Raw genomic sequence first — 20,434 nt, 5'->3', positions numbered from 1 at the left:
GGGCGTGCCGACGTCGTCTGCTGCAAGGCTGGGGCCCTGCTCAGTCTGTCCCTTCCTGGTGCCATTCCTGGGGTTGCTGGGTGGGATACTTAGCTAAGAGTATTTCTGAACTGGGTGACCTTCAGAACTACAGGTTCTTGGTACCTTAATACCACAACGAGCCGTGGAGGAAGGTGCCGGTAGAATGTGTGTTTTGGGTCCCGCCAGATGAGACGGGATTGCAGACCCCTGTTAGGCCCCGTGCCTTGTGCTCCAGACCTGGGGCAGGAGATGGTCCACAGAGTGGGCCACAGGCCTCCCAGAGCCCCCTCAGCACCACGCCCGGCTGCTGTCTCTCCTGGACGGAACTGTGCTAAACGTCTGATGATCCAGGGGCGGCCCGACTTTCCACAAGACAGGACACCTGGAGCACAAAATGTGAATTCTGACCTGTCGCAGTACCCAGAGTCTCCAAGAAACAGAGTCTCCCTGGCCTGCTGAGGAGGGAGGCCCTGTCCCCACCCCACCCCAGGCGTGGCAGCCCCTGCCCACCCCCACTGCTCCCGCCACGGCCTCTGCCCTCCACCCGGGCCAGCCCTGTACTGTACTTGCGGGTCCTTTGCCCTTCTGTGACTCTAACGTCACATTTGATGTCATCTCCGTCTGCAAGCTCCCTCCACGCCTGTCCCAGCCTGGTCATGCCCACTGTCATCACGCAAGTCTCGCTGTCCAAAGGTAAAATTTTGTCACTTACCTCAAGGGCATCTCTAACGTTTGTACGTCTGATCGAAAAAACACTGTGAACAGAGAATTCACACCACGATGGGATGGCATTTACATCCTTCAGATTTGGAGCCTTAGAAGGTTGGATATGACCCAGGAGAGACAGGGACATAGGCAAACACACACACACACACACTCATATACTCCCGGAGAATGATCTGGAATGCCTGGGCGAGGGGAGCACGTCTGTCCCTGAATCCCAGAGGCCCTTCCCGTCGGGTCATAAGCCTGAGTTCTCACAGCTATACCCAAGGAGGCATGCACAGGACACTCCTGCCATGTCGTGTTTGATGACAGGACACCCGAGTGTCCATCAGTCAGGCCACAGAAAGGTGTGTTGTGGACTCTTCCCACAGCAGTTAAAGGAATGACCAAGGCCTACATGAGTCAGCATGAGGAAGTCTCACAAGCCCGTTCAGGGGGAGAATACACCCAGCGGGAGAAGGTTCCTGCACATGTAAACCTCCATGAGCGTGATTATCACCATTTGCGGGTCCACACAGTCAGTGTACGTGTGAACTCACGGGCAGGAAAACACCCTGAGCTGAGAAGGGAGGTTGCCTCTGAAGAAGAGGGTCCGGTGGGGCCACAGGACGACCTCAGCTTCTCCTGTCTCATCTTCTTTCTTATATGAAAAAAAAAAGTCCAATTTGGCAAAATGTCTAGATTTATTCAAGTTGGTATGATGAACACTTGGGGGTTCCATCTATATTATTCCCAGTATTTTCTGTATATTGGAAAGATTTATAATAGAAAAGGACTATCATAAGATAAAAATAACAACATTCACTCTAAACTTTAAAAAAACAGAGAATTCAGACATGTAACAGGAAAAAATGAGAATCACCACAATTCCACTGCCCAAAAAATAGTGTTAATATTTTTTTCTGATAATTTTTCTAAAATTTTAAGTACAAAGTATTTCCTACTTAGAAGGGAGCCGCTCCGTCGTATTACAGGTGTGTTGAGTGACGGTGACCCGCACGTGTCCCTCCTGCCCCGTCACCCATGGCCAACCCGCCAGGACCCCCAAGGGATTTTGTGTTTATCTCTTCTTCAGTTTTCTATAAGATATTCCTACAGTTAAACTGAAGCTTAAAAATCTAATATTATGGTTGCCTGTTTTTAGATTTCATTCCAACTCATGTCACGTGTTTGTCTGTGACTTGGCTCTTCTCCTCCCACGTCATGAATCTTTCCTATGTAGACACCCCGCTGTCTGTGTCTGCACACACCCAACCGGGATGTGTGCAGCATCGAAGCGTCCTGGTGCTCGCCCCTGGGTGCACGTGTGGAAGGGTCCCCAGCCCAAGGTGAGCGCGCCCAGCCTCGCGGGTCTGTTGGCTGCTCCCATCCCTGGGCTGCCCTGGGCTTCATCTCGATTCTTATTGTTCCTGTTTCCTTTTCAGTCTCTGATTTCTCCTCTCGCTTGCTGGTTCAACCATGCACTTAGGTTTTCATTTCTTGATACCATATTTATTAGTTTGGGATGTCTTTTTTTTTTTTTTAAGATTGTATTTATTTACTTGACAGAGATCCCAAGTAGGCGGAGAGGCAGGCAGAGAGAGAGGGGGAAGCAGGCTCCCTGCTGAGCAGAGAGCCCGATGCGGGACTCGATCCCAGGACCCTGGGATCATGATCTGAGCCGAAGGCAGAGGCTTTAACCCACTGAGCCACCCAGGTGCCCCCTTAGAGGTGAATCTTTACAGCATTTCTGATGATCTCCTCAGGATGCAGGCCTGGAAGCAGACTAACTAGGAGAAGGTGCTAGAACATTTCCAGAGTTTTTGCCCTACATGTCACACTCTCCCTCCAGAAACGCTATGTCTACATAATAAACTCATGAATCCTGGGTGGCCTCCCCTACTCTCCCCTGGGCTTGAAGCACCACACTCTGGACAGGCCAAGGGCAATGTGGGCAAGGTTGCAGACTCGGCAGCCCAGGCCAATAAATTTAGGCACGGGACTGAGGCTTTCTGTGCCTCAGTTTCCCTATCCCTCAAATGGGAATAACACATTCCCTTGTAGTGTTGACTGAGTTATGCATGAGAACCTTAGGACAACGCCTGCCATGTTGTAAGCATTCAACAAATGTTTGCTCGAATGCATGGCTATTTAGTATTTCACTATGTCTCCTGGACTGGAGAATTCTTTCTTGTCCCCCAAGTCTTCGCCCGGTGCCCGCATCTAGCTGGCCTTCGCAAGCAGAAGTTTCACACGGACAAGATGGGGAGAAGAACCAGGAAGGACAGAAGTTGGATTCAGGCTATAAGGGACATTCAAAACTTTGGATTTGGATCTATAGTCCCTGGGGGTGCCAGGTGGGGGGTGGTCACTAAAAACCAGGTAAAGAGAGGGCAGCATTTAATACTTTGTGCATTCTGACCATGGCAAAGCAAAGAAAAGGTAAAATAGTGCTCTGTCTACCCATAATGCAGAAAAACACCACGTCTAAGTGTCTTCTGTGGTAATGGCCTTTAGTTGTAACGGTAACAAATGTTGTCTGGGCAACCCGTCACCTGGATATTATTACAGCTAGCACATCAAATTGCAGATGCCGTAGGAAGGATGAGAAAACAGTGCCTGAAGATTCAGATCAATGTTCGTGGGAGAGAAAGGGAAACATCTTTTTCGCAAGACTGGCTTCCCACCCAGAGACCTCGAATCAGTGCTCCTGCTCGGGGCGCGTGTATGAACTCCTCCCCAGCCCGGGCTTCTATAATCTATATCAAAACATGCTCTTGCATTTCCAAAAAAGATTAACAGCATGAAACAGCACCAGGCGCCTGCAGGGAAAAACACTTGCTTATTTGCGTAAATATTTTACTGTGGAGAGCTTTTAGCATTTAGAGCCTGCCTTTGGGGGACGCGGCGGGAGCCCCCAGAGCATGGTCACCCTCCCTCCCTCGCTGGCGACTCTGCACTCCCTTAAATGCCGCCAAGCTAACGTGCGACATGTGCTCTTTAAACCCATGCGGGGCTGCCCGCACACACGCCAGACCTCCCCCCACTCCACCTGCCTGCCGAGGGCCTAACATTTACCCTCAGCTTATTACGGAAGGGGGTGCCAAGACTCTGCTGAGAGTTAGGAGCACAAGGGACTGTAATCCCTGTTTGCAAATACAGAGTTTTGATCCACTGTTGCATTTGTCTGCCCCCAGCCCTCACGCGGATAAGCCGTAGAGCCAACAAGCCACACAGTGCCTGGGCTGGGCCTTCCAGAGGCCAGTCTGTGGCCGTGGGCTCTCCCAACAAGTCGTGGGTGCTGGCAGGGCCGTCACCGCTCACAGCCACCCACTGGGGCTACCGAGGGGTCAGCAGCACTGTACCCCACGGGAGGCCTGGGCTTCAGGCCCCCAAGCATCGGGCCCTAGGGACACACCACCGAACAGGCGACTCTCAGATGGGGGCCTTTCGCCCACTCAGGATGCGTGCAACTCAGGAGAGGCCTCCCACCACCCAACGGGCCATGCGCAGCTCCCCTGGAGGGCTCCAGGTGCGGTCCACAGTCACCCCATCTGAGGAGGCAGCTGAGACCCATCCTCCCAGGAGCCACACCCCCCCCCCCAGCAGGCTCCCAGCACAGAAGCATCTTAGAACCTCCTCCTGCATCTCCCACAGCGGGAGGTTCTAGAACTGGTGTTGGGCTTGAAACACGCACCCTTTCCCGATTCTGATTTTCTAGATGAGCGTTTTTTTTCCATCTTCTGGGCATGTTCAGAGCTCGCATGGTTTCCATCTTCGCCTTGGATCAATGCGGCTCATACTTGGCCTTGCCCCCCTGAATGCCTGTGTGATCATAATTCACCCATAACCTTACAAATCAGACTTCACTCGAGCCATGTTTTCCTCCTGGTATTGATTCGGCTTGCCCATTCTTTCCTAACACCCAGCGCAGCCTTCTGCCCTTGCGCCACGGACACCCAGCACGCTTATGTCCCTGATGGCCCTCGAGCTAGTAATTACGTAACTGGCCTTTTCCACCACGACACTATCGCCCGTGATTCCTGACAAATGCAAGAACGGTACTCGGCTGCTTCCTTCTGCCACTTATGCACAGGAAAAGCTCTCCTCTCCTGCCCGTTGAGGCTGTGGCGTTGTAAGGACATTGGAGGTGCTCCGTCTTTATGTTCACCAGGCCGTAGAATGAGGACTGGGGGGCATCACCCTGACTTGAGGGCGGATAAGAGGAACGGACGTAACCCCCAGGTTGAGGGACTTTCTCCCAGTGGCTCATGTAGAAGCTAGAACAAAGGCAGAGGTGACAAGCCGGGTTTCCCGCAGTTGCAAAGGGGCGACGCTGGGCTTTGCTGTTCCGTGTGTTGCTTGAATCAACGCTGTGGCTGCAGGAAGTGGGCCTTGTGGGCTCCGTGCTTTGGTGGCAGAGGAGCCCAGGACAAGCCCGCCGCAAACACCCACTTCCCGCTCTGTGCTGGTCGCGCCTTGGGGGGCAGGTCCACACGGTGGAGTATTCCAGCCAATCCAAACTCACTTTCCTAAAGGACAAGAATGACGCTTTCGAGATGTGGTGAGAAGACACGAATGAAAAGCCTGCACCTGGAGTAAAATTGGTTTTGTTTCCATTTCATAAGTGTAGAAAAATGATAACAAGCAGTCCCTAAGACAGTAACAGTGACCTCGAGGTGGTGGCAGGTGCCGTGTACGCCGTTGGCCCTCAGGGCCCCAGCACTGCCCCCCACGACTTGGCCCACCGTGTCTTGGGGCCAGCAGGGCACTGTGCCTGAAGGCGTTCTCTGCCCCAGGGACGGGCTCCTGGGAAAGTTGCCTGCCAGCAGCACAGGCCCATGACAGCTGGGGGTTGGGTGTCGCCACCATAGCCCCTGCCACACCCCCTCAGTGGGCAGAACCTTGGGGGCCCAGCAGGGCAACTGCTTCCTCGCGCCATCTGTGAGCTTCCTCTGTCTCCTGGGCTCCCCTCCCTAGCAAACTCTTCACCCTGGGCTGTCTTGGAGCCGACTCGGCCCCTCGGGACTCAGGCAACAATATGCACAGAACAGAAAGTGTCTGGTGTGGGCAGAGCCCCCTGGCTCTCTAACCCCTGCCCCTCCACAGCCGGCTCTGTTCTCCTCTCTGGGCCAGCATGGCCAACGGTGACCCACAGCACCTATGGGATATGACCTTCAAGTGGGCCTGGGCCTCGGGCCACCTCCCATCCTGACGCACGCTCTACACCTCCTTGATACCCCGGGCTCCAGTGGCTGAGGGCTCTGATATTGGGGTGGGCAGGGTGGGGGGCCCTCCTCTTGGGTTGTTGTGTTCCTTCCACACCTAGCGGCAGCTCAAACTCCAAACCCTGCTGCAGGGGCCCCGGACCCACCGCCCTGATCCTATTCCTGGTGCAGGTACCCCAAGCCTCCTCCAGACAACCCCGGTTTTTCTGTCTGCTTTCTGAAACAACCCATCCTTTCCAGAGGAACCCTGGCCTCGGAGTTCCTGCCTCTCTGCTGTGCTGACATCGACCCCTGGGCACTGGATTGTGCCCCTCCAACCCCCGTTCCCAGATGCCTTGCCATCCCTCAAAATCTCCTTGCAAATGTCCTGTGGAGTGACCAGATTATTTTCCACTTGTCTCTCTTTTCTTCGGATCATCAGAATTCTACCGTTCTAGAGCAGGAAGGAGCTAGGGAAGCAGCAGGCCCTCCCCACCCCGGGCACAACGGGGCTCCCACGCTGCTCTAATAAGTGGGAGGTGCTAATAAGTGGGGCGAGTTTTTGCTTGATTCACAATGTAGGGCTGAGAGCTTCTCCCTCTTCTCTTCTGGGTCTTACAGCTGGTCGAAGAATTAAGCTGACATAAGGTGAACAGGAGAAAAATTTAATTTTGTATGTACAGGAGCCCCAAAGATCAGAGGCTCAAAAGTCACCAAAGCAGGCTGTTTTTTAATGCCTTTGAGTTAAAGAAATAGTGAATTGGTGAGGAATTGGCAAGACCAGGGGTCTGGGCTTGGGGGGTCGACTGATGAACAGGGTTCTACAGCCACCTTGGCCCTAAACTGCCCTAGGCGGGCGATGAGGCTGCTCTCTTCCTCCTGGTGCATCGAGGGGGACTGACATCCTGTGTTCAGGGGGACAGGGGAGGGTCTGAGTGTCCCTCCGGCGCTGGCCGTTTCTTAAGTAACTTTAATCCAAAATAATCAATAGGCAAAAATGGCATATTTGGTGGTAGCTTACACTAACTGTGCTTCAGGGGCCGGAGGAACGGCCTGCAGGCCGCAGTCTTGGGCCCCGAGGGGCGTGGGGCGCCTCCCAAGGCCTGTGCCTGCAAGGCCGGGCTGTCGGCCCGCTCCAGGTGCTAGGATAGCGTGTGTGCAAGCAGGTGGTCCCTGCATCTCCTTGCTCCCTCAGGCACAGGCGCATGTTCTCACACCATGAAAACAGCACCTGCTCAGTTCCTCCCACCCAGAAATCCCGTGTGCCCGTGCACGGGGCCCAAGCCCCAAACCCACGTACGTAAGCCTGCTTCCGGCACAAAACAAGTCTCTGTCTCTTTGAGGAGGGCTGGTGTCTCTTCATCATGAGGAACGGCATTCAGATGGCCGAACTCGCTGACACCGGGTCCCACGTCATTCTTGAGGTTTTAAAAATGTTATGTTTGCTCATGTTCTTCTAGGTAACATCTGTGTCTGTCAGTGTGGCCTCTGGGCTTCATTGTAAAGGTCAGTTTGTCTTTGCAAAATATCTTGCCTTGCTTTCTTTCTCTAGGTGAGGGAGATGCGTATGTTAATGTCACTGGTCAGTCATTAATGTGCTTTTTGTTCTGGATGCAGACGACCCTCCTCCACCTCCTCCTTGGGGTGGGTGGGGAAGGGGTCGCCACCAAGGCCTCTGGCTGACACCCGTCCTACGTGAGGCTCGCTTCAGCCCCTGTGTATGGACCACATCCCCACGCAGGCAACATGGCCTTGGGACAGCGGCTGCCTTCCCCGCAAGCTTCGATCTGTCCCGTGTGCCACTTTAAATCGGCTGAGCGGGCATCGCTAGTCCCCCCCAGCCTCGCCGCAAATCCTGACAACATAAAAATAATAACACGACTCATAACAGCCGGAGAGAGGCATCCTGAGGTCAGAAGTGCTTTGAGAGCGTTGATTTACATAACTTTTATAGCAGCGGGTGAGTGTCAGAGCCCAAGTTCAGAGTTAATAGCTCAGATAACAGAGCTAAATGCACAGACCAGCAGGCAAAGAAGAGCAATACTGTAAGCAATCAGCCGTGTGTGACTGACAAGCCGGGGCAGGAAGTATGCCGACGTCACCCCATTCCCAGGGTCGAGCCCGTGGGTGCTGTAGGAAGAATTAGGGACTGAGTACCTTGTGGAAATCATGACTGTCAGAGGCGAGGACGTCGTGACACTCGGGTGTGGGGAGGAGAAGGGCCCCAAACAGATGTCGAGACTGGCGAAGGGCCAGACCTGTGGCGGAGTGAATGCCGACCCAGGGATGCTACCGAGGAGAGCCCGGCACGGGGCAGGATGCGGGCCCAGCTCGTGCAGCCTCAAGCAAGGACAAGTGCGTCTTCACGGAGGCCTCAGCGACCCTGTGCTCTCCGCTGCTCCCCAGAAAGACACCCAAGAAGCCGGCAGAGCCGACCTGGCGAGCTGGGGCCTGGGCAGGAAGAGGCGTCTTTAAGCTCATTCCTTACACTCCCGTGTTATTTGTGAGCCATGTGAGTGTAATACAATTCAAGAGTAATGATGAAACATTGCAATAGAACATTTTAATGCTTTCACTAAGGGAAAAAAAAAAAAAGCAGTTTAAGGCTAGGAATTTTCCAAGATGAATGTGAATGCGAATTCCAGGACAGGAAACCCCATTCCGGCCAGAAGGCCACTGGCCAGGGATGCAGTCTGGGCCCCGGAACACGGGCCGCTGTCGGGCAACACGCACGGAAGACCTGCCCTCAGCATTGGCTCTGTGCCTGGCTCAGTGCAGAGCGCACAGCACACAGCAAATTGGACAGGCGTGGTGGGGTCGGGGTGTCCCTCCCATGTCTTGGTCCATCCCCAGCTCCGACAGGACCGAGCGGGAGTCTAACCCATGTCTGTCTGGGTCCCGTCCCTGGCTTCTGCTGCCTCATACTCACTGACCTTCCCCAGAGCTGCCAGACTCAGCAGGTGCATGGGTGAGGCCCAGAGGTCTGGGGATGAAACTCCCTGGAGGCCACGTGACCAAGGACATCCAGAGCGGCAGGCAGAGGAGCTGGTGGGGACGCCGAGTCCTGCAGCCAATAGAGGGTAGAGAACTGCCTGCAGTCCTTCCTTTGTGATCACTTTACAACCTGGAGTGAGGGTGTGTGATGCTCAGCTGGTGCTGGGGCCCAGCACCCCTTCTCTCCTCTCCCTTCCCCTCCACTGGCGGTCGGCGCCCTCCCTGCAGGCCAATCCATGCTGCATGGCCCCCTCACGTGGCCTAACATGCAGAGACCCAGGGGGCATAGCAGAGAACTCCCAGAGCCTGGATCGCACTCCGGGCAGGTGTGCTTTCAGAGCACGTGCTGGTCACGCCCCACATGCTGTCGTCCCCCAGACATACTCCGGTGTGCTGCAATGCATGGTCTCCAGTAGCCAGGACTCTGCAAGGGGACTCTCCCTTTGCGGGAGGATGGGGGCAGATGTTTTCTTTTCACAGGAACAGTATGACTCAGTAGAAAGTGGGGCTGACTCAGGGCTCCCAGCCCAGCTCTGCTGATGACTTCCTGTGTGACCTCAGGCAGACCACTTACCCTCTCTTTGCTTCGTGGCCATGTGAGGATACGTAGGTTTCCTGTCGTGGCTATTGTGAGGGCTCAGGGAGCCAGGAGGTTAGCAGGAGAGCCCCCTGTGGTGGCTACATTGACTGTGGTGTCCTCACCCTCAAGAGGCAAGGTGTTCAGGACTCTCCAAAGGCTTGGGACCAGCATCCCAAGGCACCGGAGCCCCAGACGCCCCCCCACCTACAATGGGGCAAGGGAAAGGTGGGAGGAGTGTGCAGAGAAGCTCGACTCCGCTTCTCTGGGCTGCAGGTCATCACTCCCTAAATGGTAAAGGACAGTCGTCTAGTAGGACACCCTGGCCAGAGGCTAGAGGGCAGCCGGTCATGCTCGGGAGGAGAAGGAACCATAGGGTCCTGCAAACAGCAGGCCTGTGAGTAGCCGTCATTGTGGACCAGGCAGGGTGTGCCCGACCCCTGGTCTGCATGGCAATGGCGGTGACCAACAGTAGTCAGTGGCTTGATGCTGAGTGCATGGAACCATTCCCCCCCAGACTCACAGCTGGCCGGGAGGGGCTTCTCGTGTTGTTGGATGGATGACGAAGTACGGGAGCTGGGAAGACACCCATAGGCTTGGGCGCCAACAGAGCCAAAGAAGGTGCGAGAAGGACAGCGAAGGAGCGGGGACATCTCACCCGGAGAGGCGGGCGGGCAGCGTGGAGTTCCTGGGGCTTGGTCGCTGGGCAACCGTCCCACCCCCGGGAAGCCAGCAGAGCCCGAGCTGGTGGAGGACAGAGTCCAGCTCTGCTAGGCACGTCCCCTGCCCCGGGAGGTCCTTGTGTCACCGGAGCAGGCTGGCTGTCATCCGTGTTGTTGGAGGCCACTGTGCCCCACCAGCTCTGGTGTTAATCAGGGCAGAGCATAGCTGTCAGCGCCGGCAAGGAGTCCACACGTCCTGGATCCCAGGCTGGGGCTGTCAGTCGGTGCTGCTTCTTCAGACGTGGGCAGAGGGGCTCTCGGTACAGCCTGGTTGGGTGGCTTGGTCGTTAGTAACATCTGATTACCCATAATCTCTTGATAATCAAGGAACTTTAGGAGCCCTTCAGAGCCACAGAAGCCCCCCAGAACAGATGACATGCACCCCACTGCCTCCTCCGCAGGAGGGGGATTACATGGAGGGGAGCCCCCCAACTCGGGGGCCGTGCTGGGGTTTCCTGGGTGTGGGCACAGAGGAGGGGCTGACAGCAGGAAACAGAGCTCCCAAAGCTGGGATCTGCGGGCAGACAGAGAGGATGACCAAGAGGAAGGACATGTAACCTTGGGAGAAGGGCGCCCTTGGAGGACCATTCTAGAAGGAGGCACTGCCCTTGGCCCTGTGAGGGGAAGGGCAGGCGGCGGGAGGAGCGAGGAAGGACAGAAAAAGCAGGAGCACTGGGCCTGCCCCTCAGGAGCCCCAGCTGGTTCCCGCCACGTCCTCCCAGCTCCAGCAGCCATGAGGAAGATGAAACTGTTGCCACCTCTTGGGGGCGGGAAAGATGAAGGGGCATGAGGGTCATGGGGGCCCAGCATTCCAAGGCTCCATCTGTCACCGCGGCTGTTCCCCTTCTCTGATGCCGGTGGAGGAGGAAGGACGTTGGGGAAACAAAGCAGAGTTGGGGGGGTGGCAGGAATGTGGGGTCTGTGGGGGGGTTGACATGACTGACACGTGGCCCTCCTGCCCCACCCACAGGGTACCAGATCGCCTACCGCCTGGCCAGCAGCAGCCCCAATACATTCACCACGGTGGAGGTGGGCGCCACTGTGAGACAGTTCACGGCCACCGAGCTGGCCCCGGAGTCTGCGTATATCTTCAGACTGTCAGCCAAGACGAGGCAAGGCTGGGGGGAGCCGCTGGAGGCCACCGTCATCACCACTGAGAAGAGAGGTAAGACACAGGGCCCACGTCCACTGTCATGGGGCTCCGGGGAGGAGAGCTGGGCCCGAACGGGAGTCACGATCTTGCTGGGCCACGGCTTCCCGGGGCAGGACCTGCACCGTAGCATGTCTACACAGCCCGACATTTACTGGACAGGCAGGAACGTCTCTCTCTGCTCTCAGAGAGGTTGTGTAACTGGCCCAGAGTGGGTCTGAGTCACCACGTTTGAGGGCAGCTCCCTGAAGCCAAGCACCAGGTCTCTGATGTTCAGATCCCCGTGCCCTGCTGAGCAGGTGCTCAAAAAACACGTCTCCTACCGAGTCTTCACGGACGCGGCTTCTGTTCCAGGCTCTGGCGCGGTGCTTGTTGTACGTTGTCTTGGTTTATCCTCACCAGAGCCTGGCGAAGGAAGCGCTGTGAGCCCCCGTTCTGCAGAAGAAGTTGAGCCCAGATGGGATCAGCTATTTGACAGGGACACAGCTGTGGGACAGTGACGTGGACACCCTCCCCAGGCCATCTCTTCCCACAGCAGTCTGCTGTGGGTTCCCATCTCAGCGAGCCCCTGACATGCCCTCCAGCCTCGCTCTGTGATCTGCCTCAGCAGGCTCCCTCCCCAGGGCCACCCCAACTCTAGTCCCAGAGTTGGGACTCAGGGAAGAGGACAACAGGAAGGCACTTGCTCGGAGAAATGACCTGTCCCACCTCCCATCTGGGAGTCCCCAAGCACCAGGCTCTGGAGCTGTGTGACTTCAGGCAAGGCCCTTCCCCTGTCTGTGCCCTGGCGCCCACCCAGTGGCCTCTTGGGAAGTACCGAGGGCCAGCACGGACCACAGACCTCCAGGGCAGAGCTGGTGCAGCACCCACACTCAGAGGGTGAGCCTGTGTCCCTGCGGCCTGTGCTATCGCTCTAGGACACGATCTAGAGCAGACAGTCTAAGGGAGGCATGAGTTGAAATGAAGTGCTTGAGAAACAATCCAAAGGGCCGATCTGAAACCTATGAAAGGTAGAAGGTGGAGGAGGCTGTCGGGCATTGAGCTCTCGCCACGTTCTGGCCATGTTCTGGCCACGCTCCAGGCAGCCCACTTCTCTAATTCCCACACAAGCAGGCCAAGCAGGTGGGGAAGCTGATGCCCCACAAGGTGGAAGGGCCCACCAAGGTCCGGCGGCAGCTCAGTGGCCGCCCCGGCTAGAATGCCCGGCTGACCCTTCCAGTGGCCAACAGAGGGATGCTGGCGTCACCTGTCTGTGGCTTTGGATCTTCCAGGGGCCCCGTCTTCCGGGGAAAGACCAAACCCTTCAGCCCACTGTGAGTCCCCCGACCCCAACCACTGAGCCTCAGTCCCCCAAGGACGATGACAACTGCACAGCCCCTCTGATGACGATGGTTACCTCTACTGTTAACTGGAGGATGGAAGCCTGGGAGTCACCAGAGATGCCGGAGCATGAAGCCGATGGAGAGACAGCGTGCACACTCGGGGCCCTGGCTATCAGCACAGACAGTGTCTAACCTATGGCCCCGGCACAGGGTGGCAGCTGGGGGTGGGGGCTAGCCAGACAGAGGACAGGCAGCAGGAGAACCCCCTCCTGCCCAGGTCATCAGGCTCCTCCTTGTCCGGGTCATGCTCGGGGCCCTGAGTGCCTCTCCCAAAGGCTCCTGCCTTCTTCAGAGTGGACGCAGCCCCAAAAGGGAATCCAGCACTTTCTAAGGCACAGGGAAAGACACAAGTTTGCTAATCGCTTGATGTGACTTGATGTGATCCCTGGTCCACGGCGGATCTGCTACTGATGGGGCTGGGGAGACGCACACCCACACCCCAGCCTGCACCCCAACCTGTGCCCCGATCACCCGCACCAGCTGCCTGGGGCCCATAGGGCTTAGGGGCCTTCTGCCAGGGCCCACTGACCCCCCACCCCCCCAGCAGAGCTTTGCCCATTGCCAGATGCCCAGGAATGACGAGGGGACACAGGCCTGTTGCTCCAGGCAAGGAGAACGGGTCAGCCCAAGCGTGTGCTCCCAGAGGAGCACAGACCACATCAGGGGGAAGGGCTCCCCCCACTGTCACCACACAGCCAGCCAGCCGTCACTGCTTTATTACCCACCACACATTCTCAACAGGATCGATAATCTTCATGATAAACAATTAAACAATTATTCCTCCCTCTGTGGACTTTCTCCGCTGCAATCGATGGGGTGAGGAGACGCGTGACAGAAACGATCTCAGCTCAGGAGCCGGGTCCTGGCCCCGTGCCCTGCACCCCCAGTCACCAGCGCTGTGGGCACAGAGCAGCGGTGACAGCCCCCGGGGGAGCTGAGTGGGACTCTGTCCGTGTTTCGGGATCGGTCTGGCTTCCAGGGAAAGGACATCAACAGGAAAGATGCCCTGAGCCCAAGACTGGACAGAGAGGGTGTCTCTCAGAGACTCCCCTGGGGACATGTGGTCGTCGGGGAGCACGTGTGGGCTCACCCTCCCGTCTGTCCGTCTGCTGTCTGAGAGAGAGCAGCGCTCCGGGAGCAAGCCAGGGTCTCCAATCAGATCCCGCTGGGGCGCATCTGAGTCGGCCGTGGACCCAGAGTCTGCTCCCCCTCCTCGGCCCTCTCTGCCCTCTCTGCCCTCTCTGCCCTGGCTCGCAGGGGGCCTTCCGGCTGCGGCAGCCTCTCACGTGTCCCCGCTCTGTTCTCTTTCGGTTGCAGAGCGGCCGGCGCCCCCCAGAGAGCTCCTGGTGCCGCAGGCCGAAGTGACCGCGCGCAGCCTCCGGCTCCAGTGGGTCCCGGGCAGCGACGGGGCCTCCCCCATCCGCTACTTCACCGTGCAGGTTCGAGAGCTGCCCGGGGGCGAGTGGCAGACCTACTCCTCGTCCGTCAGCCATGAGGCCACAGCCTGTGCTGTCGAAAGGTACCCAGGGGCAGGCGGGCCCTCCGCGGGGAGTGGAGCAGGGAGTCTGGGGGCCAGAGACGCACCCGGACAGCTCCCCTCTCTTCTCTAGTGCACGCTCCCTGTACCAGGGACCAGGACTCCCCCTCCTGGAGCTCCTCCGGCCTCTGCCCCGGGTCCATCCTTCCAGGCCCAGCCCTGTGCAGGTGGCGGGCACGCCCCAGGCCCCAGGGAGAGAAGAGGCACAGCTCACGGGGCTGGGGAGCCTGGAAGTGTGGGCTCCAGCCCCCGAGCCCCTGAGAGGCAGAAGTGGGGGGGGTGTGTGGAAGGGGAGTCACGGGCTGAGACTCGCACCTTCTCTTTGTGCTCTTTCGCCTAGTTGGCAAGGCCGGTGGCTCCCACGTCCACTGTCATCCATTAGTGATGGCTGCTCAGGGAAATGGGAGGGGTGTCCCCACCGCACCCTGAGAACCCAGCGTTTATCCAGTTACTGAGGGATCCACCAGGCAAAGGCGGAGGGGAGCGGTACTGGCCACCTCAGCTTGCTCTTGGCAACTACAGCCTCATTTGGGCCCCTTCTCATGTTCCCACGCCCCTCTACAGTAAGAAATGAGGGTACTCCCTCTCTGGGGTGAGGGACCAGCGCTACATAACCGTCTAGGCAAGGGTTCTCCGCAGTGATCTTAGGCCTTGCATCCCGAGCTGGGGGGCCTGGGCTACACAGGCTCACACCACCCTGCAGGAGCCCCTGGGTCTCTCCGGTGGGCAGGCCCATCCAAGGAGCCGGCCGGCACCTTCCCTATCCTTCTCTGGCCCTGACAGTGGTCACTTTCCGTGAAGCTCACATCAGGCTATGCGGGGACCACAAAGGAGCGTGGCCCGTGGGCTCCAAGGATTCCGGTACCCCAGCCAGCCCTGCTCACAGGGATGGGGGAGAAGGCCTAGACCCCATTTCCCAGGCTCGCCAATGTTCCTCTCACCTTCCAGACAGAACACCACATACTCATTGCCCCCTATTCTGGGCCCTGTGCTGGGAAATCGCACCCACATTTCTCATTGAACCCACGTGATGGCCCAGTGGGGGGCACCCTGCCATTCCTCTCAGCTCTGGGAGCCCGAGATCTGCCTCCAGAATGGACGGCAGCGACCAGGCCTCCATCTCAGAAGGCCATGCAAAGCAGTCCCGCTCTGTCCTCCCAGCTTTCTGCCAGGGACCTTCGTACCCTTTAAACAGCAGCCACACCACCCGAGAGGCCTCGCTCTTGGCCCCTCAGAGATCTCCGCTGGCTGCCACCCCCTCCAGAGCCCAGAAAACCCACCCCCGGCACAACCCTGAGCCTCGGGGGGCATGGCCCAGCGTGCCCAGGTGGCTTCATGAACCACACTTGGCCGCACTCTCCTCTGAAAGAGAGGAGAAAACCAAACTCTAGTGGCCTCATCTGTCCCGGGGCCTCCTGAGATCAGACGAGTGTGTGCAGGGGACTTCCCACTGGAAGTTTGCCGAGCGACAGTCTGATCTGGTGTGGAACACGCTGTGGTCAGTCCCCTCCAGGCCCCCGCGCCCATCAGCAGACACACACCGAGGGCCAGGTTCCCGGGAAAGTCACCTGCTGGGCTTCCTACTCTGAGGCGAGGGTTTGCCCTGTGTGCCACCCCCAGACAGCTCGGGGTCCTGGAATGCGGGGGACCAGAAATGGGCCTCATGCTGGGAACTCAGCTTCCTGCTCTCTACGCACCCTCCCCTTGACCTGAGACCGGGGTGGACTCTTCCAGCCATCTGACACGTGTACCTCACCCCTGCTGTGTGCTCCGTGGTTGGGGTGGGGGGTGGGAACAGAGGAGCTGCCACTGGCCTCAAATTCCGAAAGAGCTGAAGAATGGTGAGGTGCTAAACGCGAACAGATCAATGACGCGTCTGACACGTGTCCTAAATGTAACGCGCTAAGTGAGCATAAGTGCTGAATTCAAGGATGGGGGTCGTTTCCCACACGCCAGCGCGTGCCAGACGCCGTGCTGATTGTTACCTGCGTCCTCTCGTTCACGCCTCCTGAATCCCACCCCCGTTCGTCCCTCCCTCCCTCCCTCCCTTCTTCCCTTCCTACCTCCCTTCCTTTACAGATACTCACTGAGCACCTCCTGGGTGCTCGGCCTTGTTCTTTGTGCCCGGGGCATAGCAGTGAAAGAGGCCACCTCGGTCTGTGTCCCTGTGGGGAAGACAGACTGTTGTCAAGGAAGCAAACGATTCCTTACAAATCATGGTGGGGCTGGTGAGGGGATGGACAGGCCTAGAGGACAGCGCTCAGGGCACAGGCCCTTCCTGAAGCCATGTGAGCTGTGGCCAGAGGGTCCTGATGGGAAGAACAGCCAGGATTCAGTGAGCACGCTGCGTGTGTCAGTCTCTTCTAATCGGTTCTCGATGCCATCCACACAACCATCTCACGACCCTGTGCTCCGGTCAGCCCAGGTGAGGCACCTGCGGCTCATTGACCTGCCCAAGGTGATGTGGGTGTCAGTGTGGGGGCAGTTTGGCTCCAGAGTGCTTGATCCTGGCAACCGCCCTGGGCTGCCTTTTAATCTGAGGAGAAGCTAATGCAAATGTGGGGCCTCAGGTGGTTGAGGCAGGAACCAAAGGAGAAAACCATGCGGTTGTCACAAGAATTAGATAAAATAGCTCCTAGGAAGCTAGGAACAGATGGGAAGTTATTTGTTTTAACTTGATAAAGGATAGCTCCCCCAGAAGCTATGAGCAAAGATCATTGTTAAGGGTGGAACTTTGGAAGCGCCCCCAGGACAGCCAGGGCCAAGGCAAGGTCACCTGACACGGCTTCTCCAGCTGGAACCGGGGCACAGAGAGGCCAGGAGAGAGGCCTGCGGTCACGGACCAGCCGTGGCACAGAGAGCTGACGTGGTGGAGGGCTAGAGGGAAGAGCCGACAGAGAACCTTCAGGGGGCTGACAGAGAACCAGTGCAATCCCGTCTTAGGCGGGAGGGCATGTGAAAACACAGAGGAAGATTCTTCAAATCCTGTGTCCACACATGGTCATCGATCTTTGAAAATGCAGAATCCTTCCTCGAGGCCAAGAATTCCCCAGACCCCACTTGCAAACCAGTTGGGAGTAGGGCTGCTATTGGCTAACTCGGGGGGCATGGGAGCCCCCTGGTCTCCTAGAGGACCCATCAGAGCTTCCGGTGTTTCACAGTGCTCGGTTCGAAACCCATGAATTTCCAGGTTGGCCTGGGAGGGGGACAGAGGACTGGCTTGGAGGCAGTGAGGGTCTGCCCACCGGTAGCTGGGGGAGCAGGCAGAGTCCAGAGCCGCCCTGCTCTCCTGGTCCGGGAGATGGACACGGACAGAGCTTTGCCCCAAACAGAGCAGCGGTCCACGGGGCAGGGCGCTGTTCTCTTCATCGGCTCCTTTGGAAGTCACGGCAAGGACAGCCGGAGGAGCCGGCCAGCCAGGGGCCCAAGGAAGACTGCAGCTCATCTACTTAGAAGTCTGTCCGGTGGGGGCACCTGGGTGGCTCAGTGGTTAAAGCCTCTGCCTTCGGCTCAGGTCATGATCTCAGGGTCCTGGGATCGAGCCCCGCATCGGGCTCTCTGCTCAGAGGGGAGCCTGCTTCCTCCCCCCTCTCTCTCTGCCTGCCTCTCTGCCTACTTGTGATCTCTGTCTGTCAAATAAATAAAATCTTTAAAAAAAAAAAAAAAAAAGAAGTCTGTCCGGTGTCCGTGTGGTACAGAGCTCAGCTCAGACCGTCCACACGGACCGGGTCGATGGAGGGAGGCAGGCAGGCCTGCGCGGTGGCTGCGAGCCATGCGCCTGGAACGTTAGGGCCCCTCAAATCCCTGTCAGCAGGCGGGCGGGGGTGTTTCCCCTGTTTCCAACGGACAGTTGACCTTATCTTGGTCTTAGAGGCAGCCTCAAGACAGATCCTCCGCCAGTCCTGGCCAAGCCAGGGACAAGGGACTTTAATGGGGCCGGGCCTCGGTTTTCTCATCCCTGCAATGGGAATCACACTGCCTGGCTGGGCCCTCTGCGGGGACAAGGGGCAGGCGGGCCTCCATGAAGGTGCGCCTGCGGGCAAGGAAGTGGCAAGGCGGGCCCTGGTTTCACGCTCTGAATCGTGCGAGGGCTGCGGTAATTAGCTCCTCCTGAGAAATTCTCGAGTCCCTCAGAGAGCGGTGATTTGCTTTGCAGGAGAGGCTCTAAGTACAGGAAGAACCGGGTGTAAAACAGCTACCCTCGGGCCAGGACGTTCAGCCACTGGGGGCCGGTGGGGAGGATAGTGCCGGCTGCCTGAGGACCCCTCCTAGGCAGGAGCAGGATGGATTCCTGGTCCCCCAGCGAGGGCCTCTTCCTCCAGGCTGCCGGCTCCCTATGGCCAGAGCGTGGGGCAGGACAGGGAAGGGCTCAGGCCCTTACGGCTCATCTGTGTTTCAGGCTGAGACCCTTCACTTCCTACAAACTGCGCCTGAAAGCCACCAATGACATCGGCGACAGTGACTTCAGCGCGGAGACGGACGCGGTGACCACGCTGCAGGACGGTGAGCCAGCTGGGACCCAGGAGGGGGTGCAGACACAGGCCCCCAGCCGGCTGCCGCCTTTGGACCCCAAGACAGGGGCACCCAGGGAGAGAGGCCCCGCTTTTATCCCGAGCCAAGAAGGGGTCGCCCGGGGGAGGGAGGGCGATGACTGGCGAGCAGGAGCATTCAATTAGCAGCAGACCGCTCGGAGCTCCGTACAGCCTGTGGTCGTGAAGCCGACTTCAAGGACTGGCGAGTGGAACGGAGGTTCCTTTGATTGGCTTCCAAACCCCTACAACCCATTAGCATCCTAGAAATTGAATAATTTATAGGGTCATTAAAAATAAATGTGGAAGGGTAGCTGCGTTTTGAGCGGTTTCCCCATTTTCCTCATTCACGAACCGCTCCACAGTTTTGCCCTTTGACGGAAGCCCAGGGAAGTAAAGGAGCTGAGATCCCCCTGAGAGCTCCAGGTGGTTCTTACCCGCCCTCCCCCACCTCAGAGGAGCAGGCCCCAAGAGTCTTGTGAGTTCGGGCGCCGATCCTGCCCGGCCCGCTGGCAGGCCGACTTCTAGGGCGGGAGGGTCGCTCTTGCCTCGAGGATGCTGGGGTTTGGATCTCAGGCTGCAGGCCTGAGCCTTCAGCTCCCCCAACGGCCCTGGGACTCACACCCCATGTTGCCATGTTTCTCCTTTCTAAGCCGGGAGCCTGCCTTCACTAACATGAGGCCTCGGGCGAGCTGGGGACCAGCAGGAGGGGTTCAGGGGGACCCTTCCAGCTTCTGGGCCTCACGCGGAGATCGTGCACACCCAGGGTTCCCGCTGTCGCTGGGACAGGCCCTGCAAGAAACCCTGTGGTTGTCTTTGTGGCTCATCTTCTCGTCTTACATTTAACACAGCTGGGGTTCTATTTGGGAGAAGCACTGATGCTTAAAAGAAAGAGGGAAATGAAGCAAGCTGATTTTGTTGGCGAGTCTTTGAGGAAATCGCGGGCCAGTGAGGAAGATATCACAGACTCCCTTTGCCCTTACACGGCTCGGGCTCCTGCTAAACTGGCCTCTTGTGGGAAAAAAAGGATTTGAGGACCTCTCCAGGTTCCCAAAGGCCCGTCTGCATCCTTTGTTACTGAAATCCTGTCTTTGGCCACACCAACCCTGTCCTCTTCCTCGTCCGAGATCTGCAGTCCTCTTGCGTTGACTGTATTGCGTTTGGGCTGTATTGTCTCCCGAACAACAGATCTGCTGGGACGGACAGACTCCGGGGCTAGGGGAGCCCTGGGCTGGGTGTGTGGATGGCTCACTGATAAACATTTCCTTGTTGTGGTGGCTGAGGTGTGAGACCCCCCTCAATCCAGTGTAAAATCCCGGAAAGCTGGGTAAGGGTCCAGCGTAGACCTCAGGCCAGCAGGAGGCCAGAGAGCACAGGGTAGGGGGCTCCCCAGAAGGCAGGGGGGCTGTAGGTGAGGCTGATGCCGGCATGTCCCAGGTGCTGGGTGCCCCAGCAGGTGTGGAGGAGACTCAGCCGGTGACCAAGAGGCCGGGTCTCGGATGGTCAGGTGGGTGCGGGGTGGGGACAACAGCCTCAGTCATTCCACTCAGTGACTCTCGGTGAGCACCTGATACACGGTCTCAGGACCTTACAGTGAGCAGCCATGAAAA

At 57.8% G+C, this 20,434-nt stretch overlaps 1 protein-coding gene across 2 annotated transcripts in view; it reads left to right on the top strand.

The window, feature by feature from the left end:
- SDK1 (sidekick cell adhesion molecule 1) overlaps positions 1–20,434 on the top strand; it is an 865,094-nt gene that overhangs the window by 773,712 nt on the left and 70,948 nt on the right. For both annotated transcript variants that reach the window (XM_080830507.1, XM_080830508.1), the window contains exons 29-31: positions 11,197–11,391; positions 14,076–14,277; positions 18,695–18,798. In XM_080830507.1, coding sequence (XP_080686633.1) covers positions 11,197–11,391; positions 14,076–14,277; positions 18,695–18,798 — 501 coding nt within the window. The remainder of the gene's footprint in view (positions 1–11,196; positions 11,392–14,075; positions 14,278–18,694; positions 18,799–20,434) is intronic.

This window comes from Martes martes, assembly GCF_963455335.1.
Source record: "Martes martes genome assembly, chromosome: 18".
Classification (NCBI taxonomy): Eukaryota; Metazoa; Chordata; class Mammalia; order Carnivora; family Mustelidae; genus Martes; species Martes martes.
Note: the sequence above shows the minus strand (reverse complement) of the source record. Positions and strands in the feature narration are given on the sequence as shown.